Below are 22698 nucleotides of genomic sequence, written 5' to 3' on the forward strand. Positions count from 1 at the left end.
AACACAAAACAAAGCTAAGTATCCTTCAATCACATTCAAAAAACCTGTGTATATATACAGATGGGTCTTTGAAACCCATCCGCCGTATACGGAGAGCAGGTGCGGGACTAGTGGCCTATCAGAATAATATAGAAATGTTCAGCCGAAGCATTGGGCTGGGCTTTCATGCAGAAGCATATGATGGGGAGATTGTTGCACTCAGCTATGCCGCGGGCCTTGCAGCAAATATATCCTCCCAAGATGACTCTATCACTCACTGGCAATTCTTCACAGATAGCGCTTCAAGCATCGACTCAATATTTGACACCTCTCCCAAGCCAGGCCAAGTGTATTGCTCTAACTTCTACCGAAAAGTAGTGGAGTTTCTGGACTCTGACCCATTACATTCAGTTGAAGTGGCATGGGTGCCGAGCCACATAGGTATAATCGGCAATGAACGTGCTGACTTCCTAGCCAAAATGGGAACAGAACAGAAAAATGAGGCAATGTGGGGGAGGTCACGATCAAATGCTCTGCGGTTAAATAAGGTGCGGGCAGAGAGAGAATGGAAGAAGAAATGGGAATCACGTTCAACCTATGGGCGTTTCGCAATTGCCAACCAGCTCCCACCCTCCCTAAAACCAACAAAGCGGCTGAAGGAAACACCAAGGGAAGTGTTCGGACGACTAACACAATGTCGGACAGGCCATGCCTTCCTAGGCGAGTACTATGCTCAGTTTGTACCTGGTGAGAACATTAACTGCCCTTGTGGCGAAGATCTGCAGACCCGCGAACACATATTACGTGCCTGCCCTCGATATGACAACTTTCGGCACATACTCAGGAAAGCATCGGATGATATCTGTTTGAAAGAGATACTTGGAACGGAGGAAGGAATTGAGGCCCTCACAGAGTTCCTGGAAGAAAGTGGGGCATTCACTAAAACAGGAAAACAGCGCCCAATCGCTGAAGCACCAACGTACACACCACTGGGCATCGGGGAGGAACTTGAAGCCATGTTCCATGGCCCAACCGGGGAAGAAATGACTCCGGAAGCTGATTGGAGGGAGGAGGTCATAGACTCCGACAACTCCGATACCGAGATATAACAAACACAACCTATACCATACCACCACCTACTAGCTGAAACACAAAACCCGAGACCGTTGGTGCGGCAAGCCCACAACTTGCTAGCGTGGGTTTTGGCTTTCTTGTTGCAGGAGATGTAACAGGTTAGCTGCCCAAGTCCAGCAAGAGCCAGATAGGCCACAGAGCGGATACGCCTGCAATGTGGACTTGGTTTTCCCTAACGGTTATTCTCCTTACACGGGCAGAGTGTGAAAACTTTCCTTTTCCTTTATCAGGCCATTTTGCTGGCTGAACACTACTTTATACACTACAAATACATACCGAACAACCCTACGACCCACAGCTCTACCACCACGCAGGGACCCAATCAAGGTGTACCCATATCAGAAGAATGGAGAAAGGCAACAGACGAGGATATTACTTATTTGTTTCCGTGACTCCCCGCGCCTTAGTACCTAGACTTACTTACTTGCGGTTAATGAAGAGTTTAAAAAAAAAAAAAAAAAAAAAAAACTTGTAAGTGACAAGTGGAACCCCACGATGCACGTGCCCAGTCACACACGACGCGTAGCGCGTCAATTGCCGCCACCACCTTCTCATGATCAGTCGTCTCCTCGCGCCACACCTGGATAATCATCACTCTGAAGTTTGTGCTCAATACTGAGGCCTGGGGTCTGAACAAACAGCAAGTTCCAACTTTGCAATATGTTCCAAATACAGTTGAAAATACCCAAATATCCTTGTAATAAGGGACTGCGACTAATTTTCTGGAATCTGAATACGACGAAAAATCAGGAGGCCAGAGAATGTCCTAACAGAGCCAAAGAAACAGACCCGGGATTCACATATTCACAAGCGGCGTATTCTGCTCTCTCTCCCTAGTCTATAAATTCCCTTTGGGGGTTCTGAAGATCTCTGGCATTGCCTGATCGTAGTTCTGTGGTGACGCAGAGTTTAGAACAGCACTGATACTATGAATACCGCCTTTCGCAGGTGCTTCGTATGGACGGAAATAATCCAATCTAGGGCTTGCATTCGAGATTCCATGTGGATCCGCGTACTATCACATCGAAAGAAGGCGGGTGGCCGATATTTCCCTCGATACAAGTGAGGGAAGATGCTAGAAGGAATCTTCAAAAGTATGGAAAGATGTTTGAGTTTGCTCCTTTCCACGAAGATCGAATACAACAACATAGACACGTTAGGTTTGTTCTTCCCTCCCGGAAATTCTGTCAGGATCTAACAACATAGGCTGTCTGACTCTGGAGTGAGGGCAAATGGCAAGCTTTACACATCCCCAGGTCATACCTGCCTATAAAAGGCCTCTAGTAACCCTGACGTGCAAGTGTCTGCCAGTGTGTACAATCAAGGATAAGAAAACCAACGTTACACATTACTTCCGATGTCTATATATATATTGCCTGTGCTTCCACCTTTAGCAGTACTACTACTGGATTGAACCGTGAACATTAGGTACATAGCAGGACCTCAAAGCTCCGAAATATAATGCATAGTTTGAAAATTAAAATTGTATCCTACAAATCAAAGGGACTACACGCTGTGATTGTTCACAGAACACCTACGCCCTATGTAAAAAATCGGGAAAGCATAATCATTACTATAATAAGGACTACATCGGCAAAGCAAACAACAAAGGGTTATATCGAGTTGAATGGAAAGGCAAGGGGAAAAAATCAAGGTTTACCAGGAGACATCATCAATTTTCGTATTGGAGGTGCGTCAATGCCTGTTGCGAGTGAAGTCTGAGGATTGGCATATCCATTACGCACGACTGGGGACCTATGAACTTTATCGTGACCATTCGGACCTCCGCGCGTACCATCCCTCTCAATTAACGGAGACGCAAGCAGCTTGTGGCGACCATTGACGATAGACAGAGCACCAAGAGGTGGACTACCGCGCATATCCCTCTCGATCAACGGAGACGTATGCCTGTTTCGTGAAGTAGAGGGACCAGGAAGTGTGGTCGGGTCATTGCTACGAATCGATCGCGGCACATCCCTGTCAAGACCGCGCATTGGTGGAGAGTTAAGGATATCCACACCACCTGGTCTCATGAGAGGAGAGTCATGTCGAGTTTCAAGCCTGGTGCTCATACCATTCGATGAATGCGCATGAGAGAACTGTGATCTAGGAGATTGGTCAACAGGTGACATTAACCGAGCCAAAGACGGTGAAAGACTTTGATTCTGAGGCGTCGGTGGGGGAAGCACAGGCGTTCGAGTTTGAGGCGGGTGAGACGCCCGGGGAGGATGTGATTGAATTGGAGGCAGAGGATTCTGGTGATGAACGGGAGGCAAAATGATTCGTCGCTTTGCAGCAGGCTCAGTCAAGCTGGACATAGGAGGAAGTAGATCTTCACGGGTAGAGTCTTCTACATGCTTGCGTTTCCGAGTATCCTGGTGCTCCTGTGATAATAGAGAAACGGGGGGAAGTTCGTGTCTTCTGGATATAGAGGGAGGCCGAGATGGAGTCGCAACAGTACTCCATCTTGACCAAGGCGGCGGGGGCACATTCTGGACCGCTACATTGGTTACGGCGTTTAAAGCACTGACAGAAACGGGCGGAGGTAAAGCGACAGGTGCATGCGTAGGGGGAGGCACTAGATGTTGTCCAGGAACTTCGATGCTCGATGCTCGAGGGCCAGAAGAAGAAGGCGGCTGGGCAGAGCCTCCTGCATGGGTGTCTGGTTGTCCTGGTGTGAACTTTAGGAGCTCAACAAACAAGGTCTGGGTATAAGGCTGGCCCATCGCCTTGTAAATTATAGTTTTGCTGAAGGTGTCCAGCATTTCTTTTGTGTCAACATAATAGTCCGCATGAGCAGTGTCCTCGGCTACAACTATGTGAGCATACAAAGAAAGAATGGGCGAAGAGAGAAAACGTACGTGGGGGCTTGACCCGTACTTCTGAGTAAGGATAGGTTTTATTCCTCCGCAGGCAACATAAAGGACATATATATGGCCTAGGCCGATTTCCGAACGTTGCACGTTGTTCAACATTATAGAAAACACACCCAGCATGATAGCGTCTGTCGCATTGTTCACAATCAACAGCGGGATAACCAAGTAAGTAGGGTGTGCGGCCTCGACAGATACACCGTGTTCCATCTGCCCAGTTGGAGTCGGAATCTTGCCCAAAGTGGAATTTTGGCTTTCTGCGTTTCTTCGGCCTACCGGCAAGAATACGATGGAGACCGGCAAGGTCGAGACCGAAAGATACCTTAGGATTGGGAGACACAGCAAACTGTAGCTTGTATAGTTTGCGCATGTAGTGACGGACTTGATGAATGTAGGTGGGATGTTGATTGGCAGGCTGGGATGTGTAAGCTAAAAACTGTCCAATCACAGCTGACAGACGATCAACTCGATGTACAATGACCTCTAGTTGTTTCCATTCCTCTGAGTACTTCTTCGAAATCTCGGGAGCGTTGATGAGGAGATTGGGCAAGAAGCAGAAGTGCCAAGAACGGGCTTTGGGGATGTCTCCAGTCCAATGAGAATGGTCACAAAAAGGACAAGATCCTCCATTCTTCGCACATTCTTCATGAAATCGAGCGAAACAATGATCGCATTGAACAGCATCGGAAGGGACACCTGGGGGAGGAGGACGTACGGGCACGTTGCAGATGCAGGTAAGATATTCATCGTTAGGTGGTTGGTCATCATCAGGACGGGTGCACTCGATGACATCGTCAAGTACCTCCTTTCCGTGGGTGTAGGCCCCATTATGTCTGCGACAATACCACGGAAGGTCAGATACCCATTTTTCATGGGCAGCTACTTGCACATGGACTTTCTCAAACTTGGGCAATGAGAAGATCTTGAGATGCTGATTAGCATAGTCCTTCCAGTCCTGAACGGACCGAAAGACGTCCTCATTGCTACGAACATACGAGGACTTCAGGATTTGCTCGGCGCGGTCCTCTAGCTCATTCGCAATATTCGCCATGCCTTTTACCTCAAGAAGAGTTGGAAGACTAAATTCCTTCTCTGCCCGTTTGGCCAATTTAATGACATCACTAGGTCGAGGTTTAGTAGCAGTCCCAGGCTCCAACCAACCCTGAGCGGTTTTTTCAAAGTCACGCGCTTTGTCGCGAGCCGACATGAGACGGTCAAGGACCGAGGGATCAATGGGTACGCTGGGATCTAGATCAGCAAACTGATCGAGGTCTTCCAGTGTTTTAATTGGTTGTTGCAGAACCTCCTGCGCACGATCTTCCCAGCTGGTACCTTCGCGCAACCGAATTTCCAGAAGGCGGATATACTTGTTGTCGGGAGGAAACTGACAGGCACGGCTACGACTCAATAGCTGGCGAACTTCTTCGAGAGTCAAAGTGAAACCGTCTACCATCTTCTCCTCAAGTTCCGCTAAGAGTTGCTCTTTGTCAACAATCTTCTCAACCTCGGCAACTTCGTCAATCAGAACATTCAACGATGAAGCATCGAGGACGAGTTTCTGGCACTGTTGCATATAATCTTCCCGATTGCGATTGACGGGGGGTGATTGAAGTATAGCAGTACCGACGGTCTTGAGCTCCTCAGCTTGTTCGGCCAGTGTACGGAGGGTGGCTATCTCGGTACAATCAAACCCAAGGATTTCAACCTCACGGAATAAATCATAGAGGTCGGCTAGGGTTTTCTCAGGTTTTTCGTGACTTTCGTCTCCCTCCTGTGCTGAACGACCTTTGGAACGACGAGGACGTTTCCTACTCTGCTTTCGAACAATGAAAGTGTTTGCAGAATCGACCCACTCGTTAGCACGAGTGACACACTTTCTCAGCATATAGATCTCTTCGAGAAAATAATTGACATGGATGCGCTCTCCTTCGGCTAGTAGGGAACGAAGTTGACGTAAAGAAGGTCGAGCTGATTCCAAAAGAAGTTTATCCAGTTTTGCTTTCCAAGCAGCAGGGATAGCAGCTCGCTCAGCGACTTTGTTCTGAATATCAATGATCTCGTTGTCTGGAAAGCGCGTGCGTAGAGTGAGTGAGTTTGAATCATTACACTTGGCGCAGAGGAGTTCGGCATGGTCAGCACAAACGACATTGGACTGATGAGGACAGCAGATCTGCGATAGGTAGCAGAAGGCTTTGCATACAGTACATTGGTACTGATCTTCAGGGCGATCCTGCTCTTCGAGAGAGTCGACATATCCTAAAGCGCGAGCTCGACCACGATTGGCTATTTCGCGATCTGTCATTTCGCGTAGACTATCCGCTAACCTACCGGAAGACATGAGATGGTTTATATGACGTTCGAAGAAAAACACACACCACATTGCTGTCTTGATTGAAGGTGAATGTTGCGTTATGGTAATCAGTAGTTCGTCATGAGAAAAGACAGGGAGCTTTCTGAAGGCACGATAGCGTTGAACACAGTCCCGTCCATAAGGGAGCCAGTCAGGAAGTGCAAAGTTGACGGCTTCATTGAAGTTCAACTATTTGAGCGAAATCAATGAGGCGAGCATATTTTTTAAAAAACATTGCACTGACGCCGTGATTAAATCCGGCATGATAAGCCTTTGGGAAAGTTAAGACGAATTCACCAGCTCGTTGATTGCAGGCATAAACACGAACGCCGACCTCAGTCAGACGCTTCGGGTTCATTAGCGTTACAAGCTGAAACAACAAGTCCGGCTGAGTCTCGAAAAGATCAGGTGCTTCATACTTGATAGCAGCTTCGAACTTTTCGGCGTCTGCTCCTGGAATCCCATACCAAGTCTTTGTTTCGCCCCAATGCACTTTTTTCAAACATTATTGAACTTGAGTCGTGTAAATAAGCACCAAACTTACTGAAGTTAACACTGTATGTGTAATGATCCTATATTCAAATTGTCTGATGAGTACAGGAGCAGACGACTATTTGTCGCGGCGGCTTCACCTCATTATGCCAGCAAAACGTTGAAAAAGCCATACCAACGTAAGTCCAAGGCACCGTCATCCCAGAAATATCTGATTTGATATATCGTAAGAGCGAATCAGAAACAACCGGGATGTTGTTCAAATTCCAAGGGTCTTTGGAGTAAGGGTCCAGCGGATGTGTTTCAAGCGTAGGCATTGCACTGCGTAGCAAATACACAATGAGTCAGAGCGACTGAAATTGCATGGAGCGCGCACCTTCCGTGAGTTGTTGAGTGAATATCAGCGCCGTATTCCGTTTCAACAGTCTCGTTGGTTGATTGTACTAAGCGCCAAAATTCATTCTCTATATCATACTCGGAAACAGTTATGTCCCCGAAGCGCAAAGCGGTTGGGTCATCTTTCATCGCGGCGGGTTGAGGAGGAGGAGGATGTGATTTGAACCACATTCGTCGGAATTCCAAGTCTCGAGCCTGGAAGCTAGACAAACTGTGTTCCTCTCCCTCGTCAAAGCCATAATCTCCTCCAGTTCTAGAAAGACATGAATAGCAGTACCAATGCTCGCTCTTGGGAAGACAGTCTAACGGCGGATCCAAGCAGAATATATGAAATCCTGAGAAAGATGACGATGCAGATCGGTTCTCAAGTTGAACCGAAGTTATCTTACCACAATCGCATCCATCACAAAGTAGCATCTGTTCTCCTCTGTTCTTCTTGCCACATATCTCACAATGCTGTTGGATATAACTTAGAACCTGCATTGATTGAGAAATGCAAGGCATACCTCATTACCAGCTTCGCGGGCCTTTATGACTGGTTTCTCATCAAAGTACGTCGGCACCGGCAAGAAAGGCGCAAGCGCGGGTGCTGGAGTTGCTTTCTGAGGCGAATCTGAGGAGATCTCAGAGGATGATTTTGAACGATGGTGTAGATGCACTCACGACTAGTCTGATCGAACGAATCTTGTCTGATACTCCTTCGAGGACGAGGCCCCTGTTCCTTCAACTCACTTTCATCTGGAGGTTCAGAAAGAGGGCTGGATGATGCAGTAAGGGGACTGGAGACAGTGCTGTCATCTTCGGCCGGAGTGGCGCTGGAACGAGGCGCCTTTCCAGGAGTTTGAATGTGTATTGGAGGCTTGGAATTGGAGTTTTGTGGAGGGGAAAAAGGTGTATTTCGACCCCGCTCGCAAAAGTCTTCATAAGGAAGAATCACTCGGGCATATGAATTCTTGATTTGGGTCGAGAGACCTTGAACGCTGGTGTATCCAAGTATGCGAGCCACATCGGGCCACTTCTTCCCTTTGGTTACCTAAAAAAGAATGAGCTACCGATGTTTACTAAGATATACATATCCTATTCACCGCCTCATAGCCGCCCATTTTATGCACCTCCTTCCGCAGAAGCCACAGATCTAGCGGTTTGTGGTTGATAGTAGGCACAACCACACGTGGATTGCCTTGCTGCTTATGATAGCGATAGAGCTGCTCGAGAAAATTCAACTTCGCTCGAGATGACGCCTCAATCGAATTGAGTCGCTGCAATCGTGTCTTAAATCTAAATCGCTGCTCATTATGGAATATATCAGCATGTGTAGAACGATAGTCTTACAGAAAAAAACGAACCTCGGTGTCTGTGACAAAAGGCATTTTCCATCCCTCAGGAGGTACAATTTTGCAAATGCCGAATTCTTTGGCTTCTGCTGAAATCGACTTTATATATGCCATGGGATCCTGAAATTCCTCCGCAGATGGAAAATATTCAGGGCAATCCTGCAATCCAAAAGGCCTTTGAATAGTTCGGGGATGCGAGAAATGACGAGGACTGGTTCTCTTGACGGTCGATAAATCAAGAGTTGGAGTGACAGGAATTGGGGCGGATTGGCGGTATTTTTCTTCCAAAGCGCTCAAAGTGGTCGTTTCATCTACATCAACTAGATCATCCCTCACATGACTATTAAGGGCAGCCAATGCAAATGTTTTCGACTTTCGAGGTGCCCTCTTTGATTCGCTTGAGGGTGAGGTCTCGAGATCTGGAGTAGGTAATTTCTCCTGAGAAGAAACATTTCCAATGGGTACTGCACCCTCTACTGGAATGCTAATACAAGAAAAGAAGGAGCTGGTGGAATTATTGGCCGCTTCTGGGTGGAAAGAGACCGATGAAGATTGCGCGGGACTCGGAGTCGTCGATGATTTAGGTGATTTTCCTCGACGGGAGGGAGTTCCGCGAGGGGAATTCGCCGCAGAGTTACTATGCATTGCCTATTCGACAAATCGTAATTTTATTAGGGAAAAATAGAGAAATAGAAGAGAGGTCACATACCCGCCGCAAAGGTGTTAGAGGTTGCTTAGAGAGAACAGTTTGATGGGATCCAGCTATGGAAAGCTTCGGGCGTGGGAACCAACTGAATCACACATCGGGTTGTTCCTTTGAATATGAAAAAACCTACGCAATTCTTACAAAAGTATGGCTTGACGCTGCAAATAATGATATTCTAACTACTGTATGTACAATCCAGCGCTCTGAAGTGACAACAGATTTTTTGTACTTCGTTCCTCACCGCCGCATGTGCGAAGGGAGGTGGGAAGGTCATCGTCCGGATCTGGGTTTATCAGGGCAGATATTGAATAACTAAGAATGTGATCTGGGCCTTGCAAAGTTTCCATCATGATCTGAATGCTCATTGGAATTTTCGTACGAATTCATGTTCTTGTACCAAAAGAAAGCTCCAAAACAGAGCAGAAGACTACATTTTTTCACACTAGACACATTTCCCAAGAGGATTATGTATTTCCGTCCTAATGAAGGGAGCGATTTGATCATTTGTTTGCGCGATCATCGATCATATTAAAAGTAGAAGTCCGCTATTTACCTCCGTGGATTACTCTCTAGAAGGATACAGGGAACTGAAGAAATTAAGCCCAATAGACGACAATCCAGAACCCTGCCAGAACTATCCAGAAAGCACATTTTAGTCCATTCTCCGATTTTCAATGAGTCGATCTGACAGTGACTGACAAGCGAAAGGAACCGGAGTCAATCTAAGATCTGGGAGCGATATCAAGAATCCCACGTGGAACTTGATGATTTCATGAAGGCAAAAAACTTCAGCGAAAGAGTTGCATTTGAGGGATAGAAAGTCGCCATGGATTTCCACCCCAGTATTGAGGACCAATTCGAAGAACAGTCAGCATCCCGATAGCTACCTGCGCCGCATCGAAGACATGATACGTTTTTCGCGGTCCTACGAAAAATGCAACTCCTGCAACTAGCCAAAGTGTCCATGATGCCGAAAAATACTTCTCGACCCTAAGAAAAAAAATCAGAACTAATTCTCGACATCGGAAAACAAGACACAAGCCTGTGTTTCTGCAAGAGCGGATTCGAAGTCCACGAAGCATAGTCAACGAGAATCATGAACGGGGCGACATTCAAGAAGAAATGATCTCCGTCAAACGGCGTACTGAGCCCCGCAGTAACCAGTGTTCGCACCCACACGACTAATACGGGGGCGGCTAGAGGAAGTAGCCAAGTCATTAAAAGCAATAAATGTGCTCTATGGTGGCTGTTACTAATCAAATGTTTGTGAGACGGTTGTTCACTGCCTCGACGACCCCCAGAAGGAGATTCGTCTCGACTGAGTAACGGAATGGCTGTATCGACTTGTGAAACAGGATCTGGCGACGGGAAACAGTCTGAGGCGCAAGACTGCAAATGTATGAGCCAGCAGCACAGGTAGGCTACCTGCCAGGGAATGAAAAAGATTATCAATGCAAAAATGAAGCACATTGATACGACTGTGCTTCTTCGCGCGCTTATAACTTCTTCTCGCGGTCTGTATACATTTCATCAGTTTAATTTCCAGAAACCTTATGATTTCCCCGAACCTCGCAAAGTATATATGCCTGATCATGCCTATTGGCCACATAAGGACAACCAGGAGCATCCACGAAACGCATACCAGCCCGGAAGCAACCATAAGAAGCAAGGGTGCTATCGGTGCATATAGCCATTCACCCTCCATCCCTATGAAGAGATAGTCTGGGAGGGGCAACAGCGAAAGCAAATAAGATACCAACATAAGTTTGGGTAACTGTCGTTGACCAAAATCGCGGAGGGAATGGCTAACAGGAGGCACGCACGCTGAGCGAACGATGAGGACCCAAACAGATTCGTACAGAATAACCAACAAAGAGAGAACTCACGGATGCCGTTGCTCTCTCCAATTCTCCAGGCTTTGAAGACGACGAGCGATACGATGCCAACTGCCCAGCACACGACTGTCGTAAAATATCGTGTAGACCATCGTCCCAAAGTGGCTGTCCAGTCTATTTGAAGGTCGAAGCCTCGGAGTTGCATAGAGCAACCATTGATAACTGAGTAGATCACGAGTTCAAAACCTTCGCTCCGACCATGATTTGAATGTACGTATGGGGCCGAGCCGTGAGTGTGGAGAAGAATCCGACGGGGGGGTTGCGTTATGAGAGGAAAATAATGAGTTTCCGCGGGATGCGAATTGTGCACCAGCAAAGGTGGAAAAAGTGGTTCTAGACGAGTTGGATTCATTGAAAGGGAGAATAAACTGAGTTAACTTACGATCTCTACACAAAACATTATCCGTTGTCAACGGAACAACTCTGTACACCACCAATGCGTTTGAGCTCAACTTCGGAAAGCGCACAGACGTCCAGAGTGCGGCTGGATCTGATAACGTCACTCTCGTACCACCAAGCAGCATTTCTGTCACAACGTAAGGGTCAGTGAAAAATATATTCAATATGCAAAGATGGAAAAACATTACTGGTCATGGAAACATCGTCAAATACTTGATCTGCAGAAACAAACCCACCAACAAGCCATCCCTCTCCTGCCGCCCGCTCTATGTTCGCAGCTATCCACTGAGCATCGGAGTTTCTTTCTGGAATGACGTCCGCATCAAAAACCACAACGCCTTCCGATTCGTCTGTACCCTGCTGAGGAACGGGAAAAGTATGACCAGGTATAGGATTGGGTATGAGTTTATGAACTAGGGGATGAAGAGTTTTGCAATCTAGCGAAGCTGTCAAACCAAAGCACCGCGCGACCGATATGCGCAGTGAATTTGGCTTCTGAGGTGATACCGGCGGTACAGAGCCTTGAGACACGAAGAGTACGAATCGATGATCGGTAGTGTTTTGTTTAGAGATAGGAAATAAATATGTCTGAGATCCCTCAGGCTGCGCCAACACAAGGCGCTCTCCAGAAGACAACACTCGGGATTGATCTTCAGAAAGTGGAAAACTCTCAAACGCTTCTGTGTTTTCCGCAGGAGGTAAAGTGTGACCATCCCTGAACCACTTGTCAAGGATGAGTCCGCGTTCAGCTAGAGAGGGAGCCATAGACAATTCCATTGCAGCACGCGCGACACGCCATCGTACTTGATGACACCAGACCATTTCCCGATGACCGACACCAGTCCAAGCACCCTCAAGTGCAGAAGAAAATACAGTCCGTCGATAAGGTACAGGTAACCCCTCAACGAGTGGAGGCAGTATACACGACTCGGAAGGAATCATCATGTCCATTGCGCCTCCGCAAAGGGACAAAATCGGTGTGGAGTCGTGGAGCATAATTTCTCGATTACGTGCGTAAATTTCGTCCACTCGCTGATCAAAACGAGCAGGAGGCAAGGTATGTGGAGTCGACATGGTGATGATGGACGAAATGTCTTTCGACGGTAACAGAGATGTGGCGACGATACCACCCATAGAGTGGCCCATGATGATGATTGATGTATTTGGTGGGTACAGTGAAAGAATGTAGGATATTGCACGAGCACAGTACTCGATCTGTGCCTTTAGGGTTGGTCCATGGAATGCGGAAAGATCTTCATTGAAGTCCGCTAAGTCCAAGGAATCAGCTCTCACCCGCACGAAAGGCAGCATTGATGCTAACCCGCAAAAAAGTCCAAGGCTTTCATGTTTCGCGACCATGTTTCGTAAGTCGGTACATTTGGTCTGGAGTAATATTGTCTAGTGGCAGAGGACGCGATAGATCGTACTTGTCCTGAGGAACCTGCATTTCCAGGAATAAAAAGAACCGGAGTTCCGCCATGAAGCTGCCATTATCTTAGCTAATTCTGCAGAGGTTTGGGAGTACGAAAACATACCTCTCGTTCCCATTGGTCTTCTCGATACAGGACCAAAGAATATCGCTCCGCTAACGGTGTCCAAGTGCTGTTAAATTGGGTTTGAGGAATATATAGAGGATTCATATAGGACATTCGGCATCCTTGAGGTGAAAGATTTTCTGCAACGTCTTGGCTAGCATAGAGGAATACTAACACCGCAGCAACGGAGAATGATCCTTGAAACCAAGTGATAAGACCGAACATTCATGGATGCAAGGAAGACGCAATTCATTTACTGCATGTATTTAGTTCCGTGACAATCCAGATGTAAACCATCATTACTCATGCATGAGCAGCAACCACGTCCTTACACAGCTCACTCTGGAAGAAATATCATGTTTTACGCTTTTAATTCATCACAGGAGACCATGCAAAAGAAAAGTCAAATACTATGTAGTATGTAGCCATAATAAGTGTAGAGTTATTGGACGTCAAGTACGGATATGAGGAATGAGTGCGAAGGCGAGATCAACGTGGTGAGGAGCCCGGGGAAGGGAGGACGGCGTTCCGGATATAAGCATGATGGTGGTGGAGGGATGCAAGAGCGATATAACACAAGGAATACAATTTGATCAATAAAAAACTCGAATCTACTCATCAGCAGGTGCGTCGGCGGCTTCATCTTTTTCTGCAGGTTTGTCGGCTGGACAATCGGGATCAGCTCCATGGGAAAACAAGATGGTCAGCGCAACTTACCAGAATCCTGCATGTCAGAAGTCCAGAGAGTGAGATTGTCCCTGAGGAGCTGCATAATGAGAGTAGAGTCCTTGTAGCTTTCTTCCGAGAGGGTGTCAAGCTCTGCAATAGCATCATCGAATGCCTGCTTGGCAAGATGACATGCACGGTCGGGGCTGTTGAGGATCTCGTAGTAGAACACGGAGAAGTTCAATGCAAGACCGAGACGGATAGGGTGCGTGGGAGGGAGTTCAGTGACAGCAACGTCAGAGGCCGCTTTGTATGCCTCGAGGGACTTGTCAGCACTCTCTTTCCGTTTGTCGCCAGTGGCAAATTCGGCGAGATAACGGTGGTAGTCACCCATCCTGTGTAATTATTGATAAAGAACAGAAAAGACAACGCCCACGGAGACGACGTACATCTTGTGGTAGAAAACTTTCGACTCGCCCGAAGCGGCGGAAGGAATAAGGTGCTTGTCAAGAACATCGAGAATGTCCTCGCAAATCTTTGCGAGTTCGGTTTCGATCTTCTCCCGGTAGCCCTTAATCATGGAGACTTGGGCCTCATTGCCCTTGGATTCCTCCTTTTGCTCGATCGACGATACAATTCTCCACGAAGCACGACGAGCTCCGATAACATTCTTGTACGCGACAGATAACAAATTTCTCTCCTCAACAGTAAGCTCTTGGTCTGACGAGGCAACGCGTTTCATGTTCTCGACCATCTCTGAACAAAGATGTGAGAAGACTGGAGATAAGCGCGATAGGGTTGAAAAAACGCACCTTCGTAGCGCTCGGCTTGCTCAGCGAGCTTGGCGAGGTAGACAGAGTCTTCACGAGTTTCAGGCATCTGCAGTGGTTGTGTTAAACAATAACGACGCGTAGTAGCTGCTGCGCGTCACTTACGATGAGAGATAATGTTATCTAGACGACGGAAACGTCAGTTTAAGAAAAATGATAGGGTGGAACGCGATAACTCACAAGATTGGGAGGGTGGTGATTGTTGGATACGATGAGGAGATGATGGGGGTTTTCAGAGAAAAGCAGTCGTCTAAATGATAGGCTGGGTTTAGGGCATTTTATCATCATCGCCTTAGGTAATACCCTGGGCAAAGGGTTATCGCGTGGCTCGTTAGGCGCTACCATCAGAACTTTCCTTTTAGTTTCCTTTTTTGTCACATAATAACGCGACGCGACGTTTGTAGTACATATGTACAGTATGTACTAGCAATGTGGTACGATATCACCTCACAGCGTACAGCGTAAAATCCTCTCGTCTTTTTACAGCAAACAAACTCATGTGTCTTCACAGCGAAATCCCATTCTTAACTCGGAAGATCGTTGCTGTTGTCGCTGTACACTACATACGCCGTCCTGCGTTCTGGTTTCTTCTATCTCAGAAAAATCTAGAGAGCGAATGATCACCGACACCTCTGCCCTACCTTGGCTTGATTTTTCATGTGCTTGAATGATATCGGAAAGGCCCTGAGCCTAGATACAAGACAAAACATTCGGGCAAAAACTTGTTCCTCAAATTCTGTACGTGAATGTTTCTCGTAGCGTCGGGGACCATCAATGAGCTCCAGGTACATACTAGTAAATAGAACCTCCTCTCCGACCGCTGGTTATGCAAGTGAAGAACCAATTGAGGTCGTTTCCTTGCCAGAATGCATGACAACTGGCAACAACTTCCAGGCTTCAAGATCAGAGATGTCCAGATCAAACGCTATGCCTCTAGTAATGCAACTTTCGATTTGCTCTTCAACACATATTCCTATGCGTTGGCACTCTATACGGTATTATCGCAGTACGCGCATCATCCAACTTCGGGGTAAAGATATATGGCGAGGTGCTCGAACAATGAACGAAAATACTCCTGATTGATGCATGCTATGCAATCGTCCTAGATATTTAGAAATCGGTGAGGCGCGATCCAGTAGTTGTTCCAGGGATCATACTTACAGTGAGTGACGAACAGTTCTTCGAACACCGGTGTTGCCAGTCCCAATGCTGCTTGTATGGAGACCTGCAACCGTCAATTCCTCAGATATCAGGCTCAACTGACCTCCTGTAATTCAATCTCGCAAGCTAAACACAAGGTTGAAGAAAAATCACCGTCAATTTCCAGAGGATTTCGACGTGAACTGGAACTCTACGAAAGGGCCCTGAGCCCGGATACGAACATCGTAGCATTCAAATTGGATGAAATCAATGACATCGAGCTATGATGATAACGTTTACTAGTAATAAAGCTCTCATTGCTCTAGATCTATCGGTCTTCTTCTACTGCGGGCTCCTCAAGGCTCACTGTTTGGACACATCAGAAAACGGAAATGGACAAAGGGGTCTCGGAACGGCTGGAGGGCCCTCGTATACCAGGGATGCTTGAAGATGAAGAACTGCTCGGGAACTGCTGGAAGCGGATTGGCGGGATGAATTTATTGACGTTGACATCCCGGACCCCTCATTTCACTGATGGCCACCGCCAATTTCCTGACGCTTCTCTCGTGAAAGAGACGATAGAGTGTATTATTATGCTACGCCATCCATACTCTTACTCTTCCTTCTCCCTGACAAAGATCTGTTGAATCAAGCGGTGCCCTTCTTCGTAAACATCCCGAGACTTGAACAGACCTTACTACAGATACAGGAACAGTGAATTTCAAATTATGCGATCACTATACAACACTCGTCGTGTCATCTAACAAATGGTTGCGACATTGTTCTCGGATACTGGTCCAAATTCGTTTCCTCCGCCATATCCTCGGTCCTCTCGAGTCACCGTCTCGATTGTTACACCAGAGACAAGCATTATGCCAATCCGAACTCGTCGCAGCATTCTTCCCTCCGTAACGTCAACCACTCATGTTGGCTGTCGACCTCGACTACTCTATTTTTCATCTTCCAGGCCAGCCCGAGTTCCGTCTCCCTCCTTGACTCGCGCATTACTTCGATCAAAGCCATTAAAACCGCAAATGAAGTGTCGATAATCTTCAACATTATATTGATAATTGGTCGAAATCGAGTTCTCCCTACTTCGAGGCCGTTTGGAAAGGTTTGGAACCAACAGCTGGACATTGAAAATTGTGCAACATCACTCATACGTACTCCGAGCGAATTACAGCGCCGTTCAGTAATCAAGTAACTTTGCGGTGACTCCGTTCCTCATCTTTTCCATACTTTTCCAACTCCTTTGCGCATTCCGATGTCGCCCGCCAAACTCCAGACTCGCTTGTGCCGTGCACCTAATTGCTCTCCCCCACAACGATGCGAGGCACGTCCAAAGGTCATTGCTGTCTGCTCTTCCTTCCCTGATTCGGTTCGTGCAGCAGCTGCCCCTCCTCTTTCAGCGACTTCACGGCGCTACCTTACTTTTGGAATTTCATGTTTGCCCGGGAGCTTATTGTGCCTAAGGCGAAATTACATTTGCAACACTTTTTCGACACTGGCTCAGATACCTTGGACTGAATAGGAGGTACAAGAACGATGAGGTTTTTATTTAGGGCTCATTATTCTATCTACTTTTATCGTCCATGTCTGCCCTGTAAGGCTCTGTATCTCGCCATCTCGTTGCGGGATGCGAATGAGCATCCGCTGCAGTAGAGGGAATTGGGCCCGGCTGTTCCACTGGAACCCCGCGTTTATATGGAGCCGCGTACATATGTATCTATTTGTAAAAATCATAATAAAGAAGTTCAAGACACAGTGCTTGCCAGGAGCGCCCAGCCGCGTGAGAATTTCTCTCCAGTTCCGAGATAAGCTGCTAGAGGAGGCTTATCAGAGGATAAGTCAGCCGGGTGGTGTGAGTTGGCCAGCGCCAGTTTGGCGCCTATCTTCGTACTTCCAACTCCCACCGCCAATTAAAAAATTTCACATATTTCTCGCTATTTTCGCATAGTCTTTTTCTTTTGCTTCCTATAATTATGCAAATCACACGACAGGGTCCTCTTCCTAACGATCCCTCGATAATCTCGGCGAATCGTACAAGGAAAACTCACAAGGATGCCGAAACCATATCCAGAATATCCAAGCTTCCTATCGAATCCAGACTTCGCATTAATTTCAACAAGCAAACGCGCAACGCCAGCCGTCGTGAACGCGTCTTCGAAGGCAACGACGATGTCTCCGATGTGTCGTCCTATCTGTCTATTCCTGAGGAAGAATATGATAAGATGTTGAAGGACCAAGACTACTTCGACAAAGTTAAAGCATGGCTCTCTGCCCACACCATCAGCTGGTTAGTCGATAAACGTAAATCGTTGAGATTGAGGACAAGGGAAGGAGACGACACATCTGTCGAGGCTTCGAGCACCCAGCCTACTAAACGCTTCAGGGCCAACGATGACCTCAACGAAATTGATCCCACTTCTCCTCCAAATGTATTTTTCGACCAAGCCTTCCTTGACCTCGGACTCTACGGCTACCACATCCCTCTCGCTCTGTTCACCAACAAGAACATTGAGTTCCTCAACAACAATTCAATTTCTTTCCATCGCACGAAAATCTCGCATATCGAAGGCAAACCTCAAATATTAGACCTCGCGGATGTCATTAAAAAGGTCAAAGGCAGCCGCGAGGGAGGACCTACCCAAGATCTGGCCATGGAACACTTTGAGTGGCTTGAAGCCACGGCGAATTTCTTTGTTTATCAATCCTTGCTATATGCTGAAGGTGACGAGGCTAACGAACCTCAATTCTACAGGAAACATTTCGGTTTCTTCGAGAATCAAACCGACTCAGTCAAACTGTTTGATCTGTGGAAGGACATCGAGCTTGAACTTCGTCAGAAGCATCAAAGCAAGAAAACCCATTTCGACCTCTTCGATTACAGAACCGAATGGAGCCGCGTCAAATCGCGTCTTGACTCCCTCGATACATCTTCATCTTCTAATTCCTCCCAGCCTCAGTCTAACCGTCGTTCCCACATCCCAAACTTCAGGTCCACCAAAATCGCTGCGCATGACACTCCACCTACAACATCTTCGAATTCCTTTCCGCTTGGCAACAAGGAAAAGGCCTCCCGCGAACCTTGTTGCATCATCTGCGGAGGCGTCGGTCATACATTCTTCGCTCATAGCGACTCTACCCACGGCCCAGCAAAGTGGGCCCTACGTGATGGGAAGGAGCTCCTCCACCCATCCAGCAAGGTGCGACTCTGCACCTACTGGAACATTTTCTCGACCTGCTCCAAGAAATGTCCAAGTGCTTCCCACATCTGCACTTTCTGCGGCGGTTCTCACCCCGCACTCCGATGGGATTCCAGCTGTACTGTCTCCCGTCCCGCAGGTTACTGAATCCTTCAAGCCAATTTCTCTCCCTTCTCTCGCTTGGTACAATTTCTCCGCAACGAAGATGTCCCGCCTGCCTTTTCCCAACACTCCACCTCATTTTTTGGAGATATATGATCGCATTATAACGCCTTACAACGCATCTGCCTTTGCAATTGAACTAGTCAGGCACAACATCTGGGACCGTTTCCCCTTCCTTATCGAATATCTCACCACAGGATTTCCTCTTGGTGACATGCCAGCTCTGCACGAAAGTATCATCATTCCAAACCACAGCTCGGTTCACAAACATCCGGATGTAGTCTGGGACTACATCCATGAAGAAGCAGCATCTAATCGGATGTCCGGTCCTTTTTCACAGAACGAAATTGAAACTATCATGCGAGGTCCTTTCTTCTGCTCTCCCTTCATCATCATCGAACAATCTCAAGGTCCAGGTAAACCGCCAAAGCGTCGCGTTTGTCGGAATCTTTCCAAGGACAGTCGCGATTCTTTCGGAAAACCAATTCCTTGCATTAACTCATATATTCTCAAAGAGCATTTTCCCACTTCTTTCGATTCAGCCGCTTATACAGCCGATCTGGTAAGCCATTACTATTCAATAATTACTTTCCACTCGCCACTACTATTCGCTTATTCGCTGGCTTACTCCCATCCTATTTGATGGTCATATTGTCCTCTATCAATTTCATTCACTCGTTTACTTTCTATTTCACTATTCACTATTCGCTTTATTAATTCTCACTCAATTCGCCCAGGTGGTATCCGCACCCCACGGTACCAAAGTCTGCACAATGGATATTTCAAAATTCCATCGCACTATACCTTTACGTCCCCAAGACAAACCTTATATGGTGGTACGTGATCCCAATGGAGAATTTTGGGTCGAGCATTGTTACGCCTTTGGGGCTGCTTCTGCCAGTTCAAACTCAGGAATGGTATCAAGTGCAGGTCGGGAAATTTGGCAAGCTCTTGGAATCGCTCCCATAGCAAAAGTCGAAGATGATCTTGCTGCTTTCATCACTCCCACCACCTCGTTTTCACTTGACCTCATCAATCGCAATGACTTATTTGCCCTCATTTCCGAGCTAGGTTTCCCTTGGCACCCGGACAAAGGCGAACACCAATTCGTCCTCAATTTCACGTTTATCGGTTTCCTGTGGGATTTAGAACATAAACGCGTCAGTCTCCCTGAGGACAAGAGGCTAAAATACCTCTTTCACCTACAAAATTTTCTCGAAACATCCCATCGTTGTCTCACCCCTAGGGTGAAGATTGAATCCATCCACGGCACCCTCTGCCACATCGCTTTCATTTACAGTGACGGCAAGACCCACCTCCCTCCGATCTCCAACTTCATGTCCTCTTACCGCAATTACGAGGTCGAAAAGGGTAAATACCCAGACAAAATCATCCCCGAAATTCGATGGTGGATCGAACGTCTTTCAGTGCCCCATGTCTACCGACAACTTCGTGAATTAGGACCAGTGCAAGACCTTGGTCTTTTCGTCGATGCCTCTACTGACTGGGGTATTGGCATCATTATTGGAGGCAAATGGGCTGCCTTCCATCTGGCCAACGATTGGAAAATTGAGGGCCGTGATATCTGTTGGCTCGAAACAGTTGCAGTCGAAATTTTGATATATTTCCTCGAATCCATGGATTACAGTAACACCCGCCTTCTCATTCATTCCGATAACCAAGGCACAATTGGTGCTATAAGAAAATCCCGCAGTCCCAACTACTGGATCAATATGTCCATACGTCGTACATGCGCCATCATTGGCCCACTTTTCATTTTACCTGAACTTATTTACATCGAATCCGCCAACAACCCTGCTGACCCGATTTCGCGTGGAATTCTGGGTCTACAAGACAATCGCCTTCCATTACAATTCCAGCTCCCCGATGAGCTCACTAATATATTATCCTATCATGTTGAGGTTCATAAAATTTCTTTGTTCACCCTTCGCAAACTCACATTTATTCTACAGTGACACTCGCATTCTTGCGGCTGAAGGTTCAGTCGCGAGTGCCAATGTCCCACGCCCATTGGTCACTCGAAAGTCCCAATTTGCACTCCGTACTCGTTTCTTTATGCATCCGTATCATGCCAAACCACCTAAACCTTCGAATATTCTTCCTCGCGACCTTTTGCCTTCTCTCCGACGTCGCTTCCACTCTACCCCTGCTCCTTCTTCACACCCGCCTGTTCCTCCTGCATCTCGTAAACCTTTGCCAAATAACTCAATCACTCCGAATATTTTGCGCCCCAATGTTCGTGCGAGAGACCGTCTTCAGGTCTGGGACACTCCTTTCACTATCAGCAAACGTACCTTGATATCTTCAATCTACCCACCTGAGATCCTTGAATTGGGTAAGAAAGCTACTTCCGCAGGGCTGGCAGACTCGACGAAGCAATCCTATGGAGCAGGTCCTTTACGTTGGAACCAATTCTGTGATGAAATGTCCATCAACGAAAATCTTCGCATGCCTGCCGATGACACCCTTATTACAGCATTCATCGGATTCCACATGGGTAAAGTTTCGAGCTCATGTATAAAAAACTGGCTTTCTGGTTTGCGCGCTTGGCACGAACTTGCAGGTGCCCCCTGGCCAGCCAACTCACGTCTCATCCGTTTCGCTCGCGCAGGCGCTCGTATAGCAGGCACTAGTCGAAAACGACCCCAACGAAATCCAATCACCTTAGCTCATCTGCTAGCCCTCTATTCTGCTCTCGATTTCTCCATACCTTTTCACTGCGCCATTTGGGCAGTCGCATCAACCGCGTTTTGGGGCTGTCGTCGCCTAGGCGAATTAACTATTCCTTCCAAAAATAAGTTCGACCCTAAATACCATGTGTCTCGTTCAGCCGCTTTCAATTTTGCAAAGAATCCTGATTATTCCCGCAAATCTGTCTCTTTTAAAATCCCTTGGACCAAAACTACCAAAGAGCTTGGTGCATCTGTGGTCTGCACTGCTCAGCATCATTCACTACAGACCTTATGCCCATATCATGCTATCGAACAACACATGGCTGTTAATGCTCTCATACCCCAAACTTACTCTCTCTTCGCTTACCTCGATGACCAAGGTTTACCCCAACATATGGTCAAGGCAACTTTTCTTTCATTTTGTGACCGTATCTGGAATGCCGCAGGTCTCGAACATGTTCATGGTCATAGTTTCCGCATTGGAGGAGCAGTTGAACTTCTGATTGCGGGTGTTACCCCAGAAGTAGTAGCTGCTATCGGCGGCTGGACCTCCCTTGCTTTCCTACTTTACTGGCGCCGTTTTGAAGATATTCTACCTACTCATGTTCTCAAAGCTTATGATTCATCACAGATATCGAGACTCAAACGTTCATTAGATGACTTCCAAAAAGCTAATGGTCTTTCTAATTCACTCATTGACGCTTGTATTATGGGTATTGATATTACTGAAGAGTAACTAATTATATCTGCCTAAGCCAATTTACCCTTCCCACATAACTTAAGTTATCCAGAGCCGTACTCTTTCTGGGTCCTTATTTACTGTGTCCGCCGTTCTCCCCTCGATTGAGCCCTGGCTCTGTCTGGGTTGTCCGGCCTGTCCGGCGACCACGGGCGGGAGCGCGGGGCTA

General features: G+C 47.1%; 4 protein-coding genes across 4 annotated transcripts; 1 reads left to right on the plus strand and 3 right to left on the minus strand.

The window, feature by feature from the left end:
- Window positions 1–2407: 2407 nt before the first annotated feature.
- C8R40DRAFT_1099645 (PLU-1-like protein-domain-containing protein) lies at window positions 2408–9286 on the minus strand. Its single transcript, XM_046227872.1, has 13 exons — window positions 9268–9286; window positions 8571–9206; window positions 8310–8510; window positions 7888–8257; window positions 7731–7837; window positions 7614–7680; window positions 7205–7559; window positions 6969–7149; window positions 6881–6908; window positions 6581–6828; window positions 6362–6525; window positions 3975–6310; window positions 2408–3922 (listed from the first exon to the last, which is right to left on the minus strand). The coding sequence occupies exons 2-13, from the start codon at window positions 9201–9203 to the stop codon at window positions 2763–2765; spliced, it is 5850 nt and encodes a 1949-aa protein (XP_046087486.1). The 5' UTR covers window positions 9204–9206; window positions 9268–9286; the 3' UTR covers window positions 2408–2762.
- Window positions 9287–10052: 766 nt separating this feature from the next.
- On the minus strand, window positions 10053–13318 carry C8R40DRAFT_1185317 (PGAP1-like protein-domain-containing protein; the record flags this gene model as incomplete). Its single annotated transcript, XM_046232997.1, has 8 exons — window positions 10053–10254; window positions 10301–10780; window positions 10833–11088; window positions 11151–11492; window positions 11542–11685; window positions 11747–12826; window positions 12880–13042; window positions 13094–13318. 8 exons carry the CDS (start codon window positions 13316–13318, stop codon window positions 10053–10055), a joined length of 2892 nt encoding a protein of 963 aa, XP_046087487.1.
- A 386-nt stretch (window positions 13319–13704) lies between these two features.
- Window positions 13705–14638, minus strand: C8R40DRAFT_1160219 (14-3-3 protein; the record flags this gene model as incomplete). Its single annotated transcript, XM_046229984.1, has 4 exons — window positions 13705–13757; window positions 13811–14154; window positions 14209–14515; window positions 14572–14638. 4 exons carry the CDS (start codon window positions 14636–14638, stop codon window positions 13705–13707), a joined length of 771 nt encoding a protein of 256 aa, XP_046087488.1.
- A 2898-nt stretch (window positions 14639–17536) lies between these two features.
- C8R40DRAFT_1185322 (uncharacterized protein) lies at window positions 17537–19082 on the plus strand (the record flags this gene model as incomplete). The annotated part of the gene is made up of 1 exon (XM_046232998.1): window positions 17537–19082. Exon 1 carries the CDS (start codon window positions 17712–17714, stop codon window positions 19080–19082), a length of 1371 nt encoding a protein of 456 aa, XP_046087489.1. The 5' UTR covers window positions 17537–17711.
- Window positions 19083–22698: the final 3616 nt, after the last annotated feature.

The sequence above is a fragment of the Lentinula edodes genome, assembly GCF_021015755.1.
Source record: "Lentinula edodes strain Le(Bin) 0899 ss11 chromosome Unknown C8R40scaffold_13, whole genome shotgun sequence".
NCBI lineage: Eukaryota > Fungi > Basidiomycota > Agaricomycetes > Agaricales > Omphalotaceae > Lentinula > Lentinula edodes.